Here is a 24,513-nt window from a genome sequence, read left to right on the forward strand (position 1 = left end):
TCTCAAGACCGCCATCTTGGTGTCCCCTTAGACAGAGCGTGCTATCATTCCAAATCTCTCTACTCTTGAACTGTCCCAGCAAGTTCCTGTACCGGTCTTCCACTCTGTTTGCGGAAGGTCCCGATGCTCGATGCTCGCCCTTTTCTCCTTGGATGTCCTGCACATCTGAAAGCTTGGCTTTCCCGTTTTCCCCTTGCTGCTTCATTGCCTTACTCTTGCTACTACACCCAAAACCTTTTTATTTGTTTAAACTCTGGCGTTAAACTTCTTCCTTTCTGCTTCGGTTCTGACCTGAGGCTCTTTTCCTTTCCTCTCTGATCCATGCGCCTCCTGTCACCCATTTAGTCCACAGTTGCATGGTGATCCACCTCATGTAAGACGAGGTGCCCTTCCTTCTTTGCCCTGTAGCACTCATAAAGCCATGCGTATTCTGTAAGTATTTATTAAATGTATGGAAAAACAACATAGGCACAATGCTCCTGGGCTCCCATTTTTTTCAAATGGTCCACTCAGACGAATCATTAGAGTTTAGTACTTAGAGCCATCCTGGGTGGCATGCAAGACCCCTTTTCAGAGGAACAAAAATAACAAGAATAGAAAATGAATTATTTTATGTGCTCATAATATGTAATTAAAACATCTTGGCTGGAAGCTGGGGGATGGTGGCTCATGCCCTTAATTCTAGCACTGGGAGGCAGAGGCAGGCAGATCTGTTGAGGTCAAGGCCACTCTCTTGGCTATAATTAGAGTTCCAGGACAGCTAGGGTTATACAGTAAAAAAAAAAAAAAAAAAAAAAAAAAAAAAAAAAAAAAAAAAAAAAAAAAATCAAAACCAAAGCAAAACAGAACAGCAATAAACCAAAAAAACCACACACAACAATAACACAACTTGCCTGGGCATTGGTTGTACAGGGCTTTATCTCAGCACTCAGGAGGCAGAAACGCGTGGATCTCTTTGAATTCAAATGCAGCCTGTCTCAGACCAGCCTGGGCTATGCAGTACAAACTTCCACAAAACAAAAACAAACAAAGAACCAAGGAAAGAGGAGTGAGGTTGCAAGTTGTGACAGATCCACAGATCCCGTCTGGTGTCCCATAGGCTCTGCTGGAAAGTGCTTTCGGCCCTTCGTCCCAGGCTTCCCAGGGCTTCTATTTGCCCAACTCCTGGTTTTTCTTTCATTCTGTTGTTGTTTTTGTTGTGTTTTGTTTTATTTTTGTCTTTATGTTTTTACGCAAGTGGTGAACCAGGTTTACCAAAATTTATCTACTTAAAATAATTTGTAATCATTGATTTGTGATGCTACTTTTATGCTCTATAAAGTAATCCAATTTATATCTCCTAAAAGTTAATACATTGTTGCTGATCGTGTCAGTTTATATGCTGTATCAAATGTGACTCAGAAAGAAGTACACTTACACTGTATTCCCTGAAACTCTCATTCAAAATTATTTTTTAAATGAGAATATTATTTTAGAATATATAAAGAAGACTTTTCTCATGAAAAAAGACATCCTTGTGCTAATTGCAACAGATCTTTTTATAAGTAGTAGAATTGTCAAGAATGAGCCTTGAGAACATTGATATTCACAATTCCATTAATAGAATTTTTCTCTTAGGTATCTTAAATTGTTCTTTTTCAGTCATTATTCAATCTTTTGGAGTTTAGAAGATTAGTTCTGAATTACAAGCCTCCATCAAATGCTCAAGATTTACCCCGAAACCAAAAGGTAAAATTATAAAAGATTTTAAAAGCTAAGTGTTACGGTCCTCATGCTCTTTTCTAAGTATTTTGGAAGATCTTCTTTATTAAATCTGAAACTGTTCACATTTTCATGTTATGCCATTTATCTCCATTACATTAACTTCCTATCCCCTTTTCTGTATCATGAATGTGAAGCGTCTCCTCCTGTGTGTCACAGTAGCACAGCAGTTCCAGATGCTCAGGTTAGGACCCCTTCGCTTTCAGGCTGTCAAATGAGAAGACATTCAGAGGTGACCTGCTCCAATCTAGGTCTTTCCTTAATTGACTCCTCAGTCCTCTCATCAGCATCAGCGTTTCTTTTCACCTCATCATCCAGAACCATCCTTTGAACCGGGGTTGTGTGCTCTTTGCCAGGGCACAGGTATCCCTCGTGAATGGGAAGGTAGTGTTGAGCAGCTGAGGCTGACTAAGAGAGCAGACTCCAGGGTCTGATTGCTTGGGCTTTAGCTATGGCCCTAAAGCAAGTCAGGCTACTTTTCTGGGAGCTCCTTCTCTGTAGCGTTGACAGTAACAACAGAGGCGCTGAGCACATTAATCAAGAAACATGTGAAGCACTTACAATTTGTCAGCCATTTGTTAAGAAAGTTTTAATTTTATAAATTTAATTTTAATAAAAATTGGACTGATTTGTATGCATACATTCCTACTTAATGAGTAAAAACCTTGTGTAGGGGGTTGATTTAGTTTGGTGCAGGTATCAGGTAACCTCCAGTGAGGAGCCTTAACGACACCGGCTCTAGAGACAAAGGAGATGAAGTTTTAGGTTTCAGTGATGTAATGAACTTTGTGTGACCCGTTGTTACAGTGATAAATTATTTAGTTACATTTTCCTTTTAGTGTTTAATTTTTAAAACCATTTATTTCTGCAAATACATGGAATATTTATAATGCACACCAGAGGACAGAAAGCCTGAGGTGAGGCCAGCTGTTAAGCTGTAATTTCTGGGTCGGCGCAGGCCAAAGAACAACTGCTTTTTAAAGGGGAACCAGAACGGTTTGTCAGGTCCATTCTACTAGAGAACTGAAGCAAAGCTCTTCAAGTGTTAATAGCTTTGAAGGGAACTCTTGGACTGCTGCCTGTCCGTATCACGTTAGTCTCATCCATTCTCCCTTCTCGAGTCCCGGTAGAAGGCGTGCATAATTTATATATCATTAGTTAGAATTACTTGCAACTGTAGATGTGTGTGTGTGTGTGATGTTTACCTTTTATTTCTTTCATTTTACTGTGATGTGGAACTTCAGTCTCTTATTTTTCAGTTTGAATAAAACCAAGCACACTAGGTAACTTGATTTAAAAGCTAGGCATTCTTAGTGTTTCTATAGCAGAGGTCTTTTGGGCCACTCAGCACATGCTATGGGCATGCGGCCTGAGCACACGCTACACGAGTGTGAAGGAGCCCATCTGAGAGAAGTTTATTTCTTGCAGTGGAAGGAGAGTTACAGTTTCCATTCTTTGAAACACGCTTATGCAGAAAACCAGTGTCAAAATTATGGTGAATTGTCAGTCATAGATTTATGTTAACTTAATTTGAGATAATGAAAGATATTTTTTTGCTTTAAAGGTTTCCATATAACATTAGCCATTTTCTTTAAATAGTGAATTTGCATTGACCACATGACAGGTTGATATTACATTGAACCTAAAGACCAATTTGTTAAAATACAGAATATACCTGGGATTGGTTTAATCTTATTACAGAGATATCATTAATATGCACTGGTAAAATGATCTTTTTAAGAAAATAAAGCTTCCTACAAACTTTGTGTACATTTTAAATAAGAGACAGGATTCATTAAGAGTCAGTTCATATTTTAGATAAAGGTTAGAATAGATTTGTATACTGTTACTTTAGCTGTTGATAAGTTTCCGGTATAGAATACTTGGTATCTGAAAATTGATGGATCGTCGTCTCACATAGAGAAAGTCTTTGAGCTGACAATATCCCAAGGCCCCAAAGTTTTTTTTATAATAGAATGAAAGTGTGTGTCTTCACAAGAATTTTCACATTATTTTAAGCAGCAGCTAAACAGCATCTTGGGTAAAATTGTATTTAAACTTCAGAGCAACACCACTGGCTTGTGCTAGCTCACACACAATACAAGCCTGTTTACAAAAGTAAATAAAAAGAGTGTTGAACTTTTTATGTGTGCTTGGTTTTTCATAATTTAGTCAATTATATTGTGTGATGTGATGCCTTTTGATAGTCAGATTTTTCTAGCTGCAGTTATGGGCTGAGACAAATGTTTCATAATATTTTACTTTCCAAATAATCTTGGCAGGATGTCTTTTGATTAATAAAATGTTGCTTCCATCCATATACTTTATAAGGGTTGCCTTCATTTGTCATAGGTGGAATGATAATGGAGAAGTCAAGAAACAGGGTATTCTGGGAAATTATTGGGTAGATTAAATTTTATAGTATTTATACTTTTAAAAGTTAACTTATATAGTGCAGTTGTTGAAAGAGTTAAAAGTAATACAGGAAGCTGGATTAAGTTTTCATGTGCGCGTGTTGCCTTTTATTACTGCTGATGGAACGAACATACTATATTTAAGTACGTGTTATTTGCAGTTCTTTATAGGTCAGAAATGGTATTTCAGCATTAGTGATTAGCACTATGTGAGAATGCTTCAGTGGTGTGTATAGTTTGGAGATTAAGTAAATCTTTGAATTTCTACTTGTTTCTCAGGACTCCCCTCGTAGTGCATTGAGAGAACAATGGTTTCTATGTAGGTTTTATTACTCTGACTGTCAGTTATATAAAATTATCTATGTTGATATTGTTAAAGAAATACCAATTATGCAAACTAAAAACCTTCCCATATTTAATAGTATTTTAAGATTTATCCTAAACTTACTGTTATAAAAACTATTATTATGAGAGCTGAATTTCTGCCCTGAAGCATTAATAAAATCATTTCAAGAATGGTTTCCTTTTTTTTGTTTTGCTTTAAAATAAATACTGACTAAAAGCTTTTTGTCCCAGAAGGTTTGATGTAACCAACCAGTTAGAGTTGGGAACCTGCTTTGTGTGGAAAAAAAAAAAAAAAAGAAAAGGAAAGAAAAGATATATTGAAATCATCGAGAAGTGTGTAATCATAATGAGAATAAAATTAAGATTTCAAGTTCGGGTTTGATCTGGCTAATGCTTTTGCTAACATTATACGTGCTAAACATTTAAATTGAAAAAAAATGCAGTAATTAAAATACATTTACTCTAAATCTTATAATTTCCAAAATAAATCTATAAAATAATTTTATTAATAAATCTAAAATAGTATATATAAATAGGTATTCGTATTTATTAGGACATTACATAAGGACTAGACAGAGCCTTAACACTAGTTCAGTGATCAGGGTCATTGTATGACTAGTGGAGGTTGGTCGTCCTTTTTAGAGCACTAGTTCCATGCAATGTGTTTGGAGGCTCTGCTGCCTGGCGAGTCTGGAGCGCTCCAGCATGAGCAGGGTCCTTTGTTTCAGTGGGATTCCTGGAGCCCAGAGCTCAGGGCTCAGATGGTGCCTGGTGTGCTGAGCTCTCTCTGAACACTGACACACTCTTCTTGTCCCCTTGTCAGAAGCAGCTGCACCCTGATGAATGGAAGAGTCTAAAGAGCAGACCTAAATGAGGTGGATATTCTTGGCTGCGTAGTGACATAATTCGCTATGAATATGTGACATTTATGCAGAAATTGTGAGGCTAGCTTGAGGTCCTCTGTCATAGCTCTTTGAGGTTTGTCGCTGATAGTTTTTTTTTAATGAGACAGAGGGCCTAATAGGTGCCCTTTAACTTCCCGCCTCCTGTTGAAGTATTGGTTGATGAGTGGAGAGTTTGCTGTTTTTATTGGGTTGCTTTTCATTTCTTCTTTTTTCTTCCTTCTGCAGGAACATCGGAATTTGCCTTTTATGCGGGAACTGAGGTATCTGTTTGCACTTCTTGTTGGTACCAAGAGGAAGTATGTTGATCCGTCCAGAGCAGTTGAGATTCTGAAGGATGCCTTCAAATCCAATGACTCACAGCAGGTAGCTTCCTGGCTCTTCCTGTTTTCACGTAACCTTATAAATCTTCGTCCTCTTTTCCAAGGGTGTCGGCTGAGTTAGGATGGCATTACTAAACTTTAACTTGAAGCCATTGAATCATTGTTTTATTATTGGGGGAAAAATCTAAATTAAGCAAAGAGTGAACAAATTGGAGGTAATAAGATAAGTGTATGGGAGCCGGGCAGTGGTGGTGCACGCCTTTAATCCTAGCACCTGGGAGGCAGAGGCAGGCAGATTTCTGAGTTCGAGGCCAGCCTGGTTCAGAGTGAAGTTCCAGAACAGCCAGGACTACACAGAGAAACCTTGTCTCGAAAAAATAAATAAATAAATAAATAAATAAATAAATAAGTGCATGGGTAATTTGTAGAATGATGGGAGTTGATGAGGAAAACTAATGAACAAAATTAAGAATATTCATATAATTAAAAATTAGTTAAAATTTTATGTGACGGGAGTTTGTGTTGCATGTGTTCTGTGTGTCTGGAGGCTAGAGGTGCACTGGGTCTCCTGGATCCTTACAGATGGTTCAGAGCCACTGTGTAAGTGTTGGGAATCGAATCTGGGTCCTCTGCAAGAGTAGAGAGTACTCAACTTCTGAGTCATCTCTCCAGTTCCATAAGTAGCAAGTTAAACAAACTTGTAATAATCTAGATGTAATAATCTACAATTATATATGATTTTCTTGACCCTGATTTAGCTAATAGAGAGTAGTTTTCTTTAATTACCTATAAAAGATTTTTCTTTGAAAATACTGCTTTATTTTTCTTGTTTTTAATGGTAATATCATAGTCCCTTTTTATTAACATTTGGTATAAACAATGTTTGAGATTTTTTTCTTCTAAAATACAATCAGTATAAACTAGCATTGCTAATTGAAGAGTCTCAGAGACCAAGAACACAAGTAGGAGCACACATCGTTGTAGAAAAGAATAAATATTGAAAAAGATGATAGCACTCAAGTGCTCCAATGAGTACCGCGTTCTGCCTGGAAGTAGTGAGGCTCCTCTGTGCCTGGGGGTAGTGAGGTCCCGCCCTGCCTGGGGGTAGTGAGGCTCCGCCCTGCCTGAGGGTAGTGAGGCCCCGCCCTGCCTGGGGGTAGTGAGGCTCCGCCCTGCCTGGGGGTAGTGAGGCTTTGCCCTGCCTGGGGGGGAGGGGGGGGGAGAGTAGTGAGCTTTGTTACTTGGGTTCATGAAATGGAAGTTTAGAGCAGGATTCATGAAAAATAATGTGTTTATTACCGTTTTCTTTTTTGTTTTTAAATTTTTACCTTGTATATAAAATATATGCGGACACAGAACATTTTCAATTGTGCTGTTTCCTCTTAAAAATTTTCTCCAAACAGCCAAGTGCTCTAAGTATTTTCCAAACCCTTTGGTAGGAACAAACTTATTTCTTCTTACTACAGCAATACTAACACAAGCTAAAATAATTAGAATAGTATTCCCCGATTCCCAAACTGCCAGTTTTAGAACAGTACTTCTGCTTCCAGATGTCTTGTCTTCATTTACCCATTTCTAACTTATTTCTCTAGCCTTCTCTTTGGGAATGGATGGCAGTCCTTTCTAGTTGCTGCTCTGTGTACAAATTAATTTTGCCCAAGCTCACTACCGTTCTTTGCCAGGTTTTCTTCTATATGCTTTCGAAATTTACTTTTTTTCTGCTTTCTACAGAAGCCTCCCATCTTTTTGTCGGTTACCACTTAAAGGTGGAACAGAGGTGGAGCTCTTTCTGGATAGGCAAAGTCCTCAAGAAGATGGCTTGGGCTTTGCTGCTCTGTGCTTGTAAATGCTATAGTGTGTGTGAATGCCTTTCCTTTGGGTGTATAGAATAGTTGTATGGTTGTTGCTTTTTTTTTTTCCCTAGAGGTCTTTAAAAGTAGATGCTTACCAGTTACTTTGGTATAGGTGTGATTTTCTGACATTCACATTAGTGAGTGGATAAAATATGTACTTATATTATTAATATTATGATTAGTTTTTAATTACCTTGGACTTGTTTTACATTCTCCCAGAATATGACATGTCTGGAATGGTGACCCAGTCTTAAGGGCGTGTCTTTGATGAGTGGGTTTCTGTGAATTGTACCCATTGTCCCTTCTCTGCAGCTGACAATGCTTTATGACAGCGAAGACCTCACTTGTTTATCAGAAGGAACTTTGCTAAACCTTTGTAACTGTTACTGTAATTGTAAATTTTAGATTGATTACATAAAAGTACAGGGAATAATTCTTTGCAAGACTCACAATAAATAGAAAATGGTGGTTCTTTTTAGCTACAATCTTCAAGATTAAAATTGTTTAAAAAGGTGAACATTTACAAATCAATTTAAATCTCTAGGCTCAGGAACAATGGGAAATGATTTGCAGACCCAGAGGTCATGGGCTTGGAGTTAAAATGCTTACCAGAGCCGTGCTCTCAGACACAGTGTCCTCCCTGCCTCTGGTCCTGTTCTGGTATTCTTGGCCCAAAAAGGCTAGTTTTGATCTCTGTCTATACTCAAGTGTGTCCTTGTTTCTCTTGTTCTGTGCCCCACATAGATGGCCATCCTTGGATTGGGGGTCACTTAAATCTGAGCTTAAGTCACCATGAGGTGAATTTTGCAAAGCCCCATAATCAGTTAAAGTCACTTTTTGAGGTTCTAAGTGAGTAAAATGTTCTTTTGCTGCCATTTTTCTCAAGGAGATACAACTAGATTTTTGTCCTGACATTAGTCTTGTTTGACTATATAACACTAGAGTGTTAAGAGCAACACTTCCTAGACCTTAAGAGCAACACTTCCTAGACCTTAAGAGCAACACTTAGTAGGTGAAAGAAAGTGTTCATTTCATTGATTCATGTCAGAGTATATAACTAATTATTTTTATAAACTCATTTGTTACATTTGAGTGTGTGTATTTCCTAAAACAGAACCTTGTGGTTATAATACTGTGTCCTGGTTAAATTATGGAAATGCATTGCATTTTATGAGACAGCCACATGACTTTCCTGAGGCGTGACTACCTGGAAGTGTTCATTTACAGCCTCTAGGATCTTTGCTAGTAGGATCAAGTACCAATCAACCTTTTTTTCTTTCCACAGCAAGATGTGAGTGAGTTTACACACAAGTTATTGGACTGGTTGGAAGATGCCTTCCAAATGAAAGCTGAAGAGGAAACGTAAGTCACTGATGTTTACGGATGGTGAAGTGAGTAAGCGACAGTCGTTTTCTTCTCTTGGTACGGTACAAATGTGCAACCGAGAGAGACTTTTGGGAGTCCCAGTATTATCTGTATTATTAAAAGGCTGTTTAGAAGCCGCGGTAACAAGTTTCAGGTGGCTGTCAGTTTCTACTGTCAGGCTTGATGTAAGATTTAAAACTCAACTCCCGAAAGTACTAATCTTGCAGCCTTGTGTTTTTCCTGCATTCGGGATTTCTTGAGGGAGAAGGGGTTAGTTGGGCATAAATTTAAAAATATTTTACTTCATATTAAGTCCTTTCTGTGACCCCGAGGACAGGATGAACAATTCCACCTCCAGAATCCTGTTGTTCATTCGTCATGTAAGCACAAAGCCTTGGCTGTTTTGTGTGTGTGGGGACTAGGACCGGTCAGTGGGATGTTGGTGCTCAGGTTTGTGTGTGTATGGGGACTAGGACCGGTCAGTGGGATGTTGGTGCTCAGGCGCCATTCACTTACTTTCAGAAAGGAAGATTTCTCATCAGCTTGGAGTTTGCTGAGCCTCCTGCGGCCACACTCCTGATCTTTTATGTGTTTTTCTATGATTTTTTTCTTTTAAGATTTTTTATGCTTATTTAATGTGTATGAGTGCTTTGTCTGCATGTATGTATGTGTAGCACATATGTCTGCCTGCCTGTAGAGGCCAGAGGAAGGTATCAGATTCCCTGGAATTAGAGTCTGAGGTGGTTTGTAGTAGCCGGGTGCATTCTAGGAACTAAATCTAGGCTCTCTGCAAGGGCAGCAGGCACTGCTATCTCTCCAGCTCCATCTTTGTGTATTCGCTTACACAACCACTTAGACTGCTACTCAAAGGCTCTCTCATGAGATCTGCAGCATGCTTTAAACAATACGTAGAACGCAGGTGGAAATGCTAGGCTCAAAATATTACCTTCCTTCCATTCTTCCGAAAATAACTGCCTTCTATTAATTTGTTTTGTTTAAACTTTTTCAGCCTCATGTTACCATGGTTTGCAGTGAACTTAAATTGTTTGAAATATCTCATTGATCTTTTAAGGAAAAACTCAAAGGAGTTATACCCGGAAATTTAAGACTGAATAATTTAAATAATCCATTTAGATTACGTTGCCTTGTGTATACAAATCAATTAATAATACTAAAAGCAAGGTCCCAGCCCTTTAGTGTCCGTGGGCTCCATGGTAACCTCACCTGCAGCGGTGGACGGCCACTTAGACACCTGTGATGCTCTAGCGGTGCTGATGCTGCGCGGAGGATGCTTTGTTTTCGATTTCAGAAGTTGACGAGGGCACATCCACAGTGAGCACCAGCACAGAGCCTTCGACATTTACTCAATTTAATGTAATTCTACCTTAAGTTGTTTTCAGAGTAATGGCAGAAATGTAGGGTGAAGCATAAGCTAAAAAAACCCCTAATGGTTTTGGTTCTGCAGAATGGCAGCAAGTAACAGTGCGTTGCTTGCAGACCACTGTCTGTTAATGGAAAGCAAGCTCAGAGAAACTTATCCAGAGTTTAATTAAACTTCAGGGCCAAGTTTAATCAGAAGCTTCCTACTGCTGTAGGTAGTGATTAACTGGGCAGTGTGTTAGGACTTAGAGATAATGAAGTTCTCAGCACTAAGTGGGAGAGCTATACCACTCTTCAAGGTTCATTTCACAGCATAGAAGGAAGAGGTCCAGAGAATGAGAGATGCTCAGCACAAAAGGCACTTTCTTACACAGCAGAGCCTTTGCACCCAAGAACTCAAGGTAGCTGTTTATCTGTACAAGGTTGGGCCCATCAACATTTCATTGTGGATTTGCTGTGGGAATTGAGGGACTTTGGGCACTTAACATTTGTTAGGGACAGGGCATCATTTTCTTCACTGTAGCATCTGCTAATTTGCTTTCTTCAATAAATAACCTCTTAGTCATGCTCTGGCAGGAAACTGTAGTTATCCACAGGGGCTCACACACAGAAACATGCCTTGAATGTTGGAAGTGACCTAAGTGAGAAGTGAAAAAGTAAAATTCATTATATAAGTACATAAAATTATAAAAAATTGAAATTAAAAAGGAAATAGTCAATATTTGTATTTCTAATAAAAACATACAACCAATTAAAATAAAGAAGTAAAATTAACTTACCACCAAATATGTAGTATTTGATGGAAAAAATTAAACATTTTGCAAACTGTTTCAGGTATAGGCATTTGAAAGCTGCTTTCTTTTTGGTGTGTGTAGAAGTGTAAGACACTGACTACCCTGTCGTCAGGTGTCCCTTTCTGCCCATCCAGACTCTTAGTGTGCATTTTTCTTCTGAGGTCATTTGACGCTGAGATCATCAGAACACAGCTGAACAGATTGTAAGAACCCCTTTCTGACTGAGACTGTCTCTCGGAATGTGTTCTGCTACGTAACTGCTAAGACCTGTAGACAGACTCGTTTCTGTTTTAGCTTCATCTTAGCTATGCATCCAAATCTTCCTATGAAAGTTCAGCACTGAATCTGCTCTTGATGTTTCTGAGACCTAAGACCTAGCATCCAGTGGAGATAATGCCTTTGCAGTACGATTCTGGACTTACTTTGGGGTGTCCCAAGTCTTGAATATATTTCTTAATGCTGTATCTTTTTTTTTCTAAGTGACTTATGTGTATGAATGTTTTAAATGAATGTATGCATATACCGTGTAAAGGCCCAATGCCTGTGTAGGCCAAAAGACATTGTTGAAATCCTGAGGCTTGAGTTGCAGGTTGTTGTTAGATTCTATGAGGATGCTGGGAAGCAAACCTATGGCTTCTATAGGAACAGAAGAAGCATTCTTAAACACTGAGCCATCTTCAGCCTCTTGATGTTGCATCTTTTGAAGTGTCATATACCTGTGTGTGTGTGTTTGTGTGTGTCTGTCCCATTCCTTCTCTTAGGACCTTATGATGGTTAGTTTTAAAGTTCAACCCAAAACAACTTAGATTCTGCTAAGGAGAGCACCTTGACTGAAGAAGTATCTAGAGCAGTTGCTGTGTGAGCAGGTGTGGGGATCTCTTATTCATCAAGGTGGGAAAATCTACCCTGAATGTGGGCAGCACCATAGCATGGACTGAGCCCTAGTTGTGTAACAGTGAAGAAAGCTAGCTAATGTAAACGGGCACATGAGGGCAGTAGGTTTTCTGTGGATATGATGGGAGCAGCTATCTGAAGCTCCTGCCTTGGTCACTATTCTGAAATGTTGGGCTGTTACTCAGGATTATAAGCCAAATCAAGTTTTTCTCCCATTCTCATAAGCTGCTTTTTGGTCTGGGTATTTTATCACATCAACAGAAATGAACATAACATAAAACAGAAGGCTTGAGTTAAATTGTAGTGTTTTAGATATCGTCTTCCTGTTTGTTTACTCTTTGCCTTTTACATTTGCTGTCGTTCAAATGTCTTCCTCTGGTGACACCTTGATTGGTTCCTTGAAGGGAAGATTAGTGAAAGCTGAGTTGGCTTCTCTGTATTGTCCCTCATTCTTGTTTCATTCTTTGTCCAGTCATGTCCTGGAATAGATGGGCTGGTCCATCAGATCATGGTGTTCCCAAGTGTGAGATCATTCCATGCCCATGTTCCCTCAGAGTTTGTTTCTGTCTTAGGAAATCTTATGTTTCTTGCCCTGTAAGCTAGCCTTCCAATGCCCCAAAGTAGTTGAATATAAAGTTAACTGAGTTGAGCAGTCACTGAACCTCATTGTAAACCATTGCTCTTGGAGGTTCTCTGTACTATGATGCCTACCCTGAACGTCCCAGTTTTCCTCTCAGGTAACCATCATAGAACATATCTGAAAGCACGCTGCTTGATCACCTTTCATCTATTATAACCTTCTACCTTCCACTGTCCAGTTTGCTTAACCATTCTTTTGCCTACTAAATTTTTATTACATTTTTTTGATCCTACTCATGGTTTCTAAACTAATGTCCAAGTTTGTCTTTTTTCTAAAACGTTCAGAAAACAGGTTTTTTTCCCCTCCCAGTTTCTTGTTTACATCTTAAATTTTATTGGAAATATATCCTCATTTCCTTTTGAGTAGTTTAAAATTCTTTCTGGTGATGTTAACCTGATTTGAGATGCTTTGCTGTGCCCATCATGAAGAACATTCTCTGTTTTTGCCAATAAAGCCAGCTTTTAAGTACATAGAGGAGTGATCCTGTTTCTCCTTTGATGAGAAACTAACCTATTCTCCCACAATTCTACATACATTATCTTTGAGGCAGAGGCCACAAACACTTAGCAAGATACTCACCAGAGCTTCCCAACCATTGACTCACCTGCTCTAGAACATGGTGTTCTTCTGTGGTAGCCTCTCTGTTATAGCGTCATTCATTCTCCAATGATAGTCTTAGTGTTTTCTCCAGCCAAGTTTCTTTTCCCTTTGCCTTTGGTAGTAAGTTTTATTTCCTCGACCTTCCTACTTTGTATTCCTTCTTGGTTTCCTTTCAGTTGTGTTTCTCCTGTTTCTACTGAAGTGAGCACAGTCTGAGGTCCTTTATCTGAGGCTTAGAGTAAAGAGCATCTGGGAGGATGTGACGAAGACCACAGTAGAGAATTTCTGAAATCCCATACCAGGGAAAGCCGTGGAATCCTTCAGTGCAGAGCATGGCAGAATTCACACACACAGTTTGGAACAAGTAATAAGCATTCAGAATTAGTATAGCCATTCACTCCTAGCTACTTCTGCAAAATTATGAAGTCAAAGTCATCAGATAGGTCATTACTCTTTCTAAGAGGTAATTTGTGTGACTGGAAAGGAGAGAGGCCTAGAATATTGATTTTCTACATGAAAATGGCTATGCATGTTAGTAATTATATCCAAAGAGTCAGAGTTTTTTATTTTAAAATATTTTCTTCTGTGTCAAATCAGTCTCCAGAAACTTTGATTGCCACACTTCAAATATTTATTATAAAGGTGTCTAGAGAGTAAGTCATTGTGGTATATAAACACCTCTAGTTTATCAGCTGTTAGCTGGTGGGGCTATATAATTGTGTGGGTGACAACTACCAAACTAATGACTTCTATTATTCCCTTTCATGCCCCCAGTATGTAAGTCAGAGTCCTTACTCTACTTATTCAGGGCTGCAGAGCAACAGAAACCTCTGCTAGGCATAAGTTCACCATGTCAACCTGGCAGTGAAAATTAACACTAACTCTCAAGATTTCTGCCCAGCAAGGTCTCTTGCCACATTTGCCTCCATTGTATTGGTGAAAGCAAGTTATATAACATGCCTTGTTGTGGATTGCATCAGACCACTTCTCACCCTTGTGGCAGCTGAAATAAATGATACCAAGCAATGTGGCGTCAGGGTCTTTGTACAATGTTGATATAAGAAATCGTATAGCAGGCCAAGAGCATACTGTGATAGTTCTCTAAAAGATTAAAAGAAGAGTCTAAATCTGCATCTTAACTTGTAGGCATGTGTACTAATAAGTTGAAAACAGAGTCTGAAGAAGTATTTGTATACCCATGCTACAAAAGTTGTTTACCCATTGGCCAAATCTCCACTGATTAAGTGAACAAAATGGTGTATTATCCAGCTTCCAGTAAAAGGAATATTCTGATGCTTCACGGGTGGGCCTTGAAGTCACATTAAGTGAAGTTAAATTAATCATGGAACAGACAAATACCAGGTCATTTACATATGAGGCATCAAGTTGTCACCCTCAGACACAGAAGCACATAGAGGATGGGATTGCAGTGAGGCCTGAGGGAGTGAGCCTTACATGGGTCTAAGGATCTTGTGATGACATGTGTCACACGTGGAGCAAGAACCTGATGGTTGTTTCTCTCATTGAAAGTAGAGCTTCACAAGCCAGTTTGATTAATTTAAACACAAATTTAAAATTTCATATAGTTGTGAGTACATCTCAATATTTTATATAGACCAGGAAAATAGCGTCTTTTAAAGATGCTTACTATAGGTACTAAAAGATAATGTAAAGACTGCTGGTCTTCAAACAAGTAGGGAACTATCTCATGCGGGGCAGCTTGGGACAACTGTCTGACCGTAGAAAGGGACACCCACACTGTGGTCCTCTGCTTCAGAGTCACGGCATTAGGTTCCTCACTGGTGACAGTTGCTGCTGCAGTTTCTATGACTTCTCTATGTAAATGTGGGGAAAGACTTAGCTCCTTTTCCAGAAACCTCTTTGGATTAAGCAATCTCTTCTCTTCCCAGTACGGCCAGTGCCATAGAGGCCTGAACGTCTGAGATGGAAATAGACAGCGATAACAGGATGAGCAGAGCTGGTTTCTCTTCTGTGCTGGTCCCCTGCAGTAACTCATTCAGCTCTCATATCTATCCTGTGCCCTCAATGACTGTAATTATCCTTAGCTGACAGGTGAAGACACTGAAGAATACATTTAGGAGCTGTGCCCAGGGTGACACAGTAAATAGCAGAGCTGTGTGCATGATAGCCATGCAAATGACATCATCTTGCCATATATTGTTCCATGTAATGGTTACTTTGATGCATTCCCAATTATTTAGAGATCTGAAAGTGATAAGCATCGTTCTATCTTTTACACCTGCTTTAGGGATGAAGAGAAGCCAAAGAACCCTATGGTAGAGCTGTTCTATGGAAGATTCCTAGCCATGGGAGTGCTTGAAGGTAAAGTCACCCGTTTGCTTTCATTACAAGTCAGGATGTTTCCTCTTGGGTCTTCTGTATTTGCCTGTGTGTACTGCTGCTCTTTATCTTTAACTGGGTCTACTCTCCTAGTAGCTGCTGCTTCATTAACATCCCTGCAAAGCATCCTTGGCACTTGGGCATTTGGAGGATGTCACTCCTGGTGACCTGACTTTTGCTCCTCTCAGGCCTTTTCCGTTCGCACTCCCCTTACCTCCTGCTGTCCATTAAGATCACTCGTACAGACCCCTAATTCTGCCTTTCGCCCACCTCTCTGACTGTTGTGAAACTCTTCCCTGCCCCTCTCCTGATACTGAGTACCTGAGTGTTGCTGAGTTCACAAAAGGATAGTTGTAATGCTTTGTGTGTAAGAACTCTGAACCATGAGGAGAAGGAAGGAGCTCTATGTACCTGCGCTACAAAACTGCAAAACTATAGTCTGTTCTCCAGTTCTCTCTCTCTCTCTCTCTCTCTCTCTCTCTCTCTCTCTCAGAGGGATTTTCATGGAATTATTTTGAAGCCTGCAATGTCTACCCAACACTCTGTATTGAATTCCAACATCTTAATTTCTTTTTAGAAGAATGTAATTCCCTCTGTATGTGAGCAGCAGATTTCATTAGCTCTATCCATGCACTCCTTCACCACATTCTTTCCATCTTTCCCTTTAGGACCTAAGAATGCGGAAGGGCCATCCCTTCCTGCTCTTAGAGTCTGGGCCTCATGGTCTTACGTAGCTTTAGTTCATTCCCTTCCCTTTCTGAGCCCTTAACTTCTTTCTCTCCCTTGTAGTCCACCTCAGTGTTTCTATGTGTTCTGCTACTTCATATTACAGAAAGTAAAAAGATAAGCACTAATTCATTCCTAATAAAAAGTGTGTATGCCCCTTGTAGTGAGGACATGGTTTCACTTGATTGCTCTATATATTTTACACACCTTGGTTTAGTAGCTGGCTCCATGATTCAGACAAAGGTAGATCTTGAGAAGTTATTGATTTTTCTACCTATGAGCAAACTCATTAAATCCAGTTTAGTTCTTATCGATCTATTAATGCATTAGGGATTGACTCTTTCTCCTCTTATTTATCTTGCCTCTTCCTGAAAAAGAAAGTTCTCTGGCCTCAATACATTCATTTTAGAAAGTGTGTGTGTGTGTGTGTGTGTGTGTGTGTGTGTGTGTGTGTGTATACACAGCCATGCATGCTTGTGCATGTTTCTTATTGTATGTGAAGGTGGGTTTCTCAGGGCTTCATCTGATCTCCCTTTCTTTTCTACAGTTCCCTAGGCAGTCATATTCCCCACTGGGATATTGCACTACTAGGAAGCAAGGAGTTAGGGAAGAGTCATCCTCAACTCTTGAAATGGAAATCTCCTGATCACTCTGAATCAGTGACTTTTACTGCTGCACAACAGTGAGGGAAAGTAGTCCTAGACTCATGTGTTCAGTCCCTAGAAACCATGCATTGTCCATGGGAGCCATATGGAACTCTCTAATCTTCAATTTCATGTTACGCTGTTTGCATCCTGCATATAACCCAGCTACGTAGCCCTGTCCATGCTCCATTTTATGTGTGTCTGTGTGTGTGTATGTATGTATATATATTATATAGTGTGTTTGTGTGTGTGTGTGTGTGTGTGTGTGTGTTTCTACCAAAGCCAGCTTCCGGGCTTCTAAGTCCATACCTTCATGGATATGATTGTTCTGTAAGAAAATTATAAGCAAGACTGAAAGACATTATAAATCTTGCCCTCCCCACCTGACTACATCACATCTCCAAGATGTGCTTAGCTTTCTTTGGTTCCTTAAACATGCCAAGTTTTGGAGTCTTAATATTATGACTTTGCTGTTCCTTAGCCAAGAAGAGTCCACAGCCCAACAACCTGGCCTAGTTACCTTCTACTCACTCTTCAAGTTCAAATCTCCGTTTAAATGTCAACTTCCTGTGGGAGTTTTTACTGCCCTACTGTCTGTTCCTAACAGTATGTTAGCTCTTTTATTCTCTCATCCATAACCATTGTCGTACTGAATCATCAGTTGGCTTATGGCAAATGGATGTTGTGATGTCTTCCCGTGAGGCTCAACTACACACCTACCCACACACCCATGCACATACACACATTTATGTGTGCATATAAACACACATACAGTGTTAGCACAATGTCTTATCTTTAGAGCTTATATACATATGAGTTATAATTACTGTCTGTGGCTAGGTTTGAAGGAATCCACATACATTATATGTTATGCCAGTGGAAAGCTCTACTAACCCATTATCACACATGCATAAAAATGCATGCATGTTACTCTCTCTCTCTCTCTCTCCCTCTCCCTGTGTGTGTGGAGGTAGGAAAGTTTTACTCACCCATTATTCTCTGGAGCACCATCACTGGTACTCTTTCAGGTTTGGGAAAGAATCCATATATCTCATATATATACATTTACTTTTTGTAATTGAAAAGCTAAGTTGAAGAACATTAATTAACTTCTCCCACCATCTTATAGGAAAAAAATTTGAGAACACTGAAATGTTCGGTCAGTATCCACTTCAGGTGAACGGGTTCAAAGACCTGCATGAGTGCCTGGAGGCCGCCATGATCGAAGGGGAGATCGAATCCTTACACTCCGATAACTCAGGAAAGTCAGGCCAGGAGGTGAGTGCTCCGTGTCTATCCTCCTCCTCCTTCCTGTTCTCTTTTCCATGGCCTAATGCAAGTATAAGGTTCTGATCACATAGCTGGGAATGACGGACAGAATACTCAAAAATGTATTTGCATTTAATTATAGTAATCTAAGACATATTTGTGAAACTTGTATAGAATATCTGATATATAATTTATGTTAGATTTTAATCTCAAAATTTTTAATCTCCTCTTTACTCTTTGTCTCTTTGTCTATCTTCAGGACATCGTTTCATGTTTTATGATTTCCCATTAAGGTAGTGGTCATTAGCAGCATGGTAGTTAACTTAAAATGGAAATAACCTGGTTAGTTTTTACCTAAGCACATGTTCGCTCGCAATCACATGTTCCTGGGATTTGTCTGCTTCTGTAGAGCAAGCCAGGCTCCTACAAAGCACACATGTCTGTTCTTAGGAGATTGCTATTTGATTGCATAAGGTACAATGGAAGATCCTACTTTTTTTGTGAAAGAACTGACTTTAATACACCCCAAACCTGTTTATCTACATTGCTGATTTAATTTCCAAAGCCAAGAGTTTCCTTCTCTCTTTGATAGCATCCATGTATCAATCCATGTGCATCCAGCTGTTGGAGAAGGCGCACACTACTGTAGAGACCAGCACAGATCATTGTCTTCCAAATCAGTCACTGTGAAGCGATTGCTGACTGACATCTGGACATACGCTCCATGTAGCAGGATATATAAATCTTCAGTGTTATTTCCTGTTACATTTTTAGTGGATAGGACAGGGACAACTGCAAATTGAATGACATAGTTTATATAAGATTTCTCAGACTCTAGCAAAACAATTTGCAGTGATTGATCAGCCGCTTAAGAAGTACAAAGTGATACTGAGCTGTTGGTGCATGCTTTTAATCCCCATATTACAAAGGATGAGGCAGAAAGATCACTAGTTCAAGGCTAGCTTGGGGTCCATGCAGGGTTCAAGACAGCCTGGTCTTTGAGACCTTTTGACCACTTCTCCTTCCCATACCCAACCCCCAAAGAAGCATTACATGATAATGTTAATTTATATTAATGAGAAATTGACACTTGTTTCTTTGGGAATAAATTAATATATTGTGCTGAAAAATATTCTATTTATATGCTACTATACTTAAAATACTAATAGTTCAGGGCTAGGTACACAACTAATGATTCCTTAAAGTGAATTTAGGAAATGTCTTTTATTATTATTATTATTATTATTATTAATTATTTAATCTTGTCCCCATGAGCTGTAGACAGAGATAATGAAATCTTTTCACCTAATAGTAGAACAGAAGTGGCTGTTGCTGATAGAGAAAATGCATTCCCAATGCAGGCCTGCTACCTAATGTTCTGTGAGCATCCTTTCGTGAGTTACAGAAACTGTGCGGAAGACTCCTTATCATAGTTCGGGTCACCTCACTTTTCTCAGCCACTGTAGGTTCTCATCAATTAAAATGTGTCTCACATTAGTTGTAAAGATGATATTTAACGTATTGAGGTAAAATAAGGAAGTAACTCTTCTAAAACTCTTTTTGCCTGTTTGATTATCACAAAATGGTGCAGGGACTATTATCCTAAGGAATCAATCAGAGGTTTGTTTATGAGATATCAGAGACAATGTTTTAATTTTTATCTAACTTTAGATATGGTAAAGAAGTATAGGGTAGGGGCGGGAGAGATGTCTGAAAAGAAAGGAGCATGCGCCCCTCTTCCAGTTGTGAGTTCAGTGCCAGGCTCCCACGTCAGGAGACTCCATCTCCAGGGACTCAATCCAGGATTTTCTGATGGACCATAGGCCCCATGTCAGACACAGACATGGACAAAGACATGAACAGGGTCAAAGACACAGACACACGCACATAATTAAAAATGAAAATAAGTCTTGAAAAAGAACTATGCCACATGCTATCATGTGACTTTTCTCGTTTGCATCTTTAGATGCTTATTATATTAGGTTTTGTTGACTCTTATAAATCATGTTTCTTATAGTTTAACTGGGACAATCTTACTCATGTTCAATTTAACCCCTGCTTAGCCAGTAATCCTTAGTGTTTGGGGAGGAATAAAGAGCCACACCTCAGCACTTAGCTTTAGCAGCTTCACTGGAAGACAGGTGCCATCGTCAAGATTCCAGCCCATCCCATTTTCCTCAGCCTGCAATGTTTATTCCTGGTTTTGGTTCAGGTTACGTTTGTGCGCAGTCACTGAGGGATGTGTGGTACCAGTTTTTGGCACTGAAAGCTATGATACCTGTAACATGGGATTAATAGTATCTTGTTGCAGGACTTATAAATACTTAAAAATATTTATGATTTTACACCTCTGAACTTGTTGGCTTTTGAATGTATATATTCAACCTTTAAAACAAATAGCATCCTTTTGTAAAACTTGAACTTGTTACATAAAAACAAGCTTTTTGAAAATGTTAAATTTCGTGGTTCACTAAACAACTGTGTGTGTGGCGTGAGTGGGTAGGACACACTCAGAGCAATAAGAAATTTAACTCATTGATTGCTAGTTTATATTTGAAAGCTTTTACAAGTATAAACTTTGTTGCTGAGAAATCTTTATCATACATTAATATAATATATAGTTGTAAGATTCAAGGTAAAAGTAGGAAGAAAAAAGAGAGAGAAAGGGAAGATAACATTTTCCAATTTTAGGATGAGAACAGTGCGCATTTGTTCCAGACAAAGATTTGTTTCCCTTTGAGTCAAGTCTTCGGTTTGACAATCTGTTTGGTTTCAGTAAGTGTCACTCAGCCTGCGACAGAAGGTGAAGGAGCTCTGAAGTCCTTCCCTCCTAGGGAGAATTTGGAATGTTACAACTGTGGACGATTAGCAGTGTGTAGATAAGGTTTCCCTCTGTCCTCTGATGTGGACAAAGGCTATGGGGACGTCAGGCTGAAGTTCAGCTGTAAGGAAACCATCATAGTCCCTCTGCTTGCTGTAGTACAGTAACGTCAGCACCAGGATCATTTACCGACCTTAAAATTGTGATGGTGAAATCTAACAGGCTGACCAAGTGTCTGTTATTGTTTCTTTCAGCATTGGTTCACTGAATTGCCGCCGGTATTAACATTTGAACTGTCAAGATTTGAATTTAACCAGGCATTGGGAAGACCAGAAAAAATTCACAATAAACTAGAATTTCCCCAAGTTTTATATCTGGACAGGTACGGTTTGTACAAGTAGTAGGTTTGTGAAAATTGTTATTTCCTTGAAGCTAAGGTTTATTGATGCTTGATATTTCCATCTTATTATCTGTTAAGGGAGTATATTCATTTTATCTTATAAATATATAGTAATAAATATTAAGTATTAAAATATTTTTGTGTTTTATACCTGATATCTTAAAAAACTTCAGTTGACCTTTTGTAGTAATAGTTAGATTTATTATCATACTAGTTTCCAAGATATTTGGTAACACTAATGATGGCCTTTTTTTTTTCCTTAATAGGTATATGCACAGAAATAGAGAAATAACAAGAATTAAACGTGAAGAGATCAAGAGACTTAAAGATTACCTCACAGTATTACAACAAAGATTAGAGAGGTAATTCAGCCTTCATGGGCTTAAGACAGGAAGGCATGTGCCTGGTGGCTAACTCGATTATTAATTTTCAACATGCTTTGGGTAACTTATAATGTAACCTATTATAAGCATATACTATATTATAATATTATAAGCTTATAATTCATTCCGGATTGAATTTTGATTAATTACATTAGACTCTAGATTGCATCCCTACTAGGCTGTAGATGATTATCTTAGAAATTGAAATGAAAGACGTGATTATCACCAGCTTGTTTTCCTGGTGCGGTAAGTGGAAGTCAGGAGGCTAGCGCAGAGCACGGGGTGAACTGGACCGAGAGGATTCGAACTCTTCCCGCCCAAGCCTCCCAAGCTTCACACAGTGAATCCTTCAGGAAGAAGCCGGGCAGCAAAGGGAGGTTGCGCAGCTCATAGAAGTGTGCATGGCGTGAGTGGGTGCTATCACATACCAGAAGGGAGGGGCTGAGTGTGCCTATGCTCTCACAAGTCACAGCTCCATCAGATGTGGAATGTGATGCCATGCAGGCCGGATAAGCCTACAGGCTGCAATGCAGTTTGACTAACCCCAGTTGTCGACCTACAACTTTCTGAGTTACGTTTAATTTGCTCATTAATAACATACAATGTTGAGTGTGAACATGTACTTCCAGGGAGCTTACATCTTAATAAGTTCCAGTACATGTATGGAAAGTGTTCACGGGGTAAAAGATGATAAAAGTGAGGACCTTAACCATGAGGCTAGTGCAGGATTCAGAGATGAGAATGTTTGCACATGGTCCTGGGTTTGTTTTCCCACGGGGGCAGTTTAGAACACCGTCTTAGGTGCGGCCATACATAGGACTTGCAATTTTCATCAGCTTTGCCGTCCTTCCATTTCTCAAGTGTATATTCAGTTTCACCTTCTTTATTAGAAAAGCAAAGTCTTATTTTATAAGGCTTCAAGCCACAAATTATTTTGACAATATAGGTAAAACGTGTATATTTTATTAATAGATATTTAAGCTATGGTTCCGGTCCCAAAAGATTCCCATTGGTAGATGTTCTACAGTATGCATTGGAGTTTGCCTCCAGTAAACCTGTGTGCACTTCCCCCGTTGATGACATCGATGCTAGTTCCTCAGCAAGTGGCCCCCTACCATCACAGTCCTTACCAAGGTAAGTGAGTCACCCTTGCTCCTTATTCCTCATCAATTCAGGAGGTCTTGTCTATCTGTTGGAATCTTTATATATTTTTCGCTGGTCAGAATTATACTTTTCAATGTTTTGGTTTGTAGTTTCTGAACGTCATATAATATGTTGATGATGCTTTTAGAGTAGAATTTGTTTCTGATAATGCAAGTTGGTATTAGAGAGAGAAAGAGAGACAGAGAGAGAGAGAGAGAGAGAGAGATCTTTAGTTAGAATATGCATTAGATTTTCCATTACAAAGAAGAAGGCAGTCTTACTTTAAAGCCACGATTTCGTCCTTATAAGATTTTAGTCCTCTTGTACTAAACGTCTCGTCTGATATTTGATCAGTTTGTGTGTTTCTTAAGATCATTTCCTCTTGAGATTGTGAGGGGCTTGGATGCTATCATCTATAGAGCTGGCTTCAGTTTGGAAGTTTAACCAGTCGCATGTGTGCTTTGAAACCACAGCACAACAGAACAGCAGGGACCCTGTGCTTCAGATCTGCCCGGCTCCTCCTCACCCGCATCAGGTGCCGCCCTGCCCTTGAGGTCAGTGATTCACAAACCCTTCACTCAGTCTCGGATACCTCCAGATTTGCCCATGCATCCGGCACCAAGGCACATCACAGAGGAAGAACTGTGCGTGCTGGAGAGCTGTTTACATCGCTGGAGGACGGAAATAGAAAATGACACGCGAGGTAAGAAGCTCGCTGAGTGTGGCTGCTGTCGCTTCAGATGATGTTGTACTCTGAGAAGGAAAAATGGCTTGGATTTCATTTTTAAACATGTGTAGTTTTTCCTTGAAAAAAAAAATCTTTTCTGAAAAGATTTTGTGGAAGACACTGTTTTTTGGCTGTCCCATTTTTTAATTTTTTTATGTTCTTGCCCTTCGTGTCAGATTCACAGGGACCACAAGGGTTTCCCCAGCTTACTTAGCTGATTAATGATGTAACAGATGGTCTGATTTGCCAGTTTAGTGTTCTAAATTTATATCAAACTGGTATTCACAGCTACTCCAGTGGGGAAATGTCATAGAGCCTCAGAATTTGTACTTACTGGTTCTGGACTCCGTCTGATGCTTGCATAATGAAGAGGGGAAAACTGTTTTTCTCTAGGTATAACCATTTAAAAAGTGAAGTTTTAATTTCTGTTTCTACCTGGACATTGAATCATGCTAGAGATGCTGAACCCCATGTACAGCCTCATTGTTTAATCTAGTCTAAGAGACTTACAGATCCGATCCATGGACCCAGTGCCAGTCTATAGGAAATTTTCAGGAGGTATACAGCAACATAAGGATTTGGTGTGTGGGAGTGCGTGTGGATGAACACATGCATTGCTGAGCTATCTTTCTTTCTTGAAAGACACTTTATTTTGAATTCATTTCTAACTGTTAAAATGAACTTTTTCATTTTAAAAAGATACTTCACAGTAGATTATATTATAATTATCTTTACATGTCAAAATATACGTTACTAACTCTAAACTTC

The 24,513-nt window shown here is 39.2% G+C and overlaps 1 protein-coding gene across 4 annotated transcripts in view; it reads left to right on the forward strand.

The window, feature by feature from the left end:
• The window catches only part of Usp25 (ubiquitin specific peptidase 25), a 103,100-nt gene that overhangs the window by 39,829 nt on the left and 38,758 nt on the right, over positions 1-24,513 (forward strand). For 3 of the 4 annotated variants that reach the window (XM_006523055.3, XM_006523056.3, NM_013918.2), the window contains exons 6-14: positions 1,642-1,728; positions 5,651-5,788; positions 8,884-8,960; positions 15,541-15,614; positions 18,132-18,280; positions 21,347-21,474; positions 21,759-21,854; positions 22,848-23,009; positions 23,492-23,721. In XM_006523055.3, coding sequence (XP_006523118.1) covers positions 1,642-1,728; positions 5,651-5,788; positions 8,884-8,960; positions 15,541-15,614; positions 18,132-18,280; positions 21,347-21,474; positions 21,759-21,854; positions 22,848-23,009; positions 23,492-23,721 — 1,141 coding nt within the window. Of the gene's footprint in view, positions 1-1,641; positions 1,729-5,650; positions 5,789-8,883; positions 8,961-15,540; positions 15,616-18,131; positions 18,281-21,346; positions 21,475-21,758; positions 21,855-22,847; positions 23,010-23,491; positions 23,722-24,513 lie in introns of those variants that run through there. The other variant, XM_006523057.1, reaches the window with a different exon arrangement.

Source organism: Mus musculus, chromosome 16 (genome assembly GCF_000001635.26).
Source record: "Mus musculus strain C57BL/6J chromosome 16, GRCm38.p6 C57BL/6J".
Taxonomy (NCBI): Eukaryota; Metazoa; Chordata; class Mammalia; order Rodentia; family Muridae; genus Mus; species Mus musculus.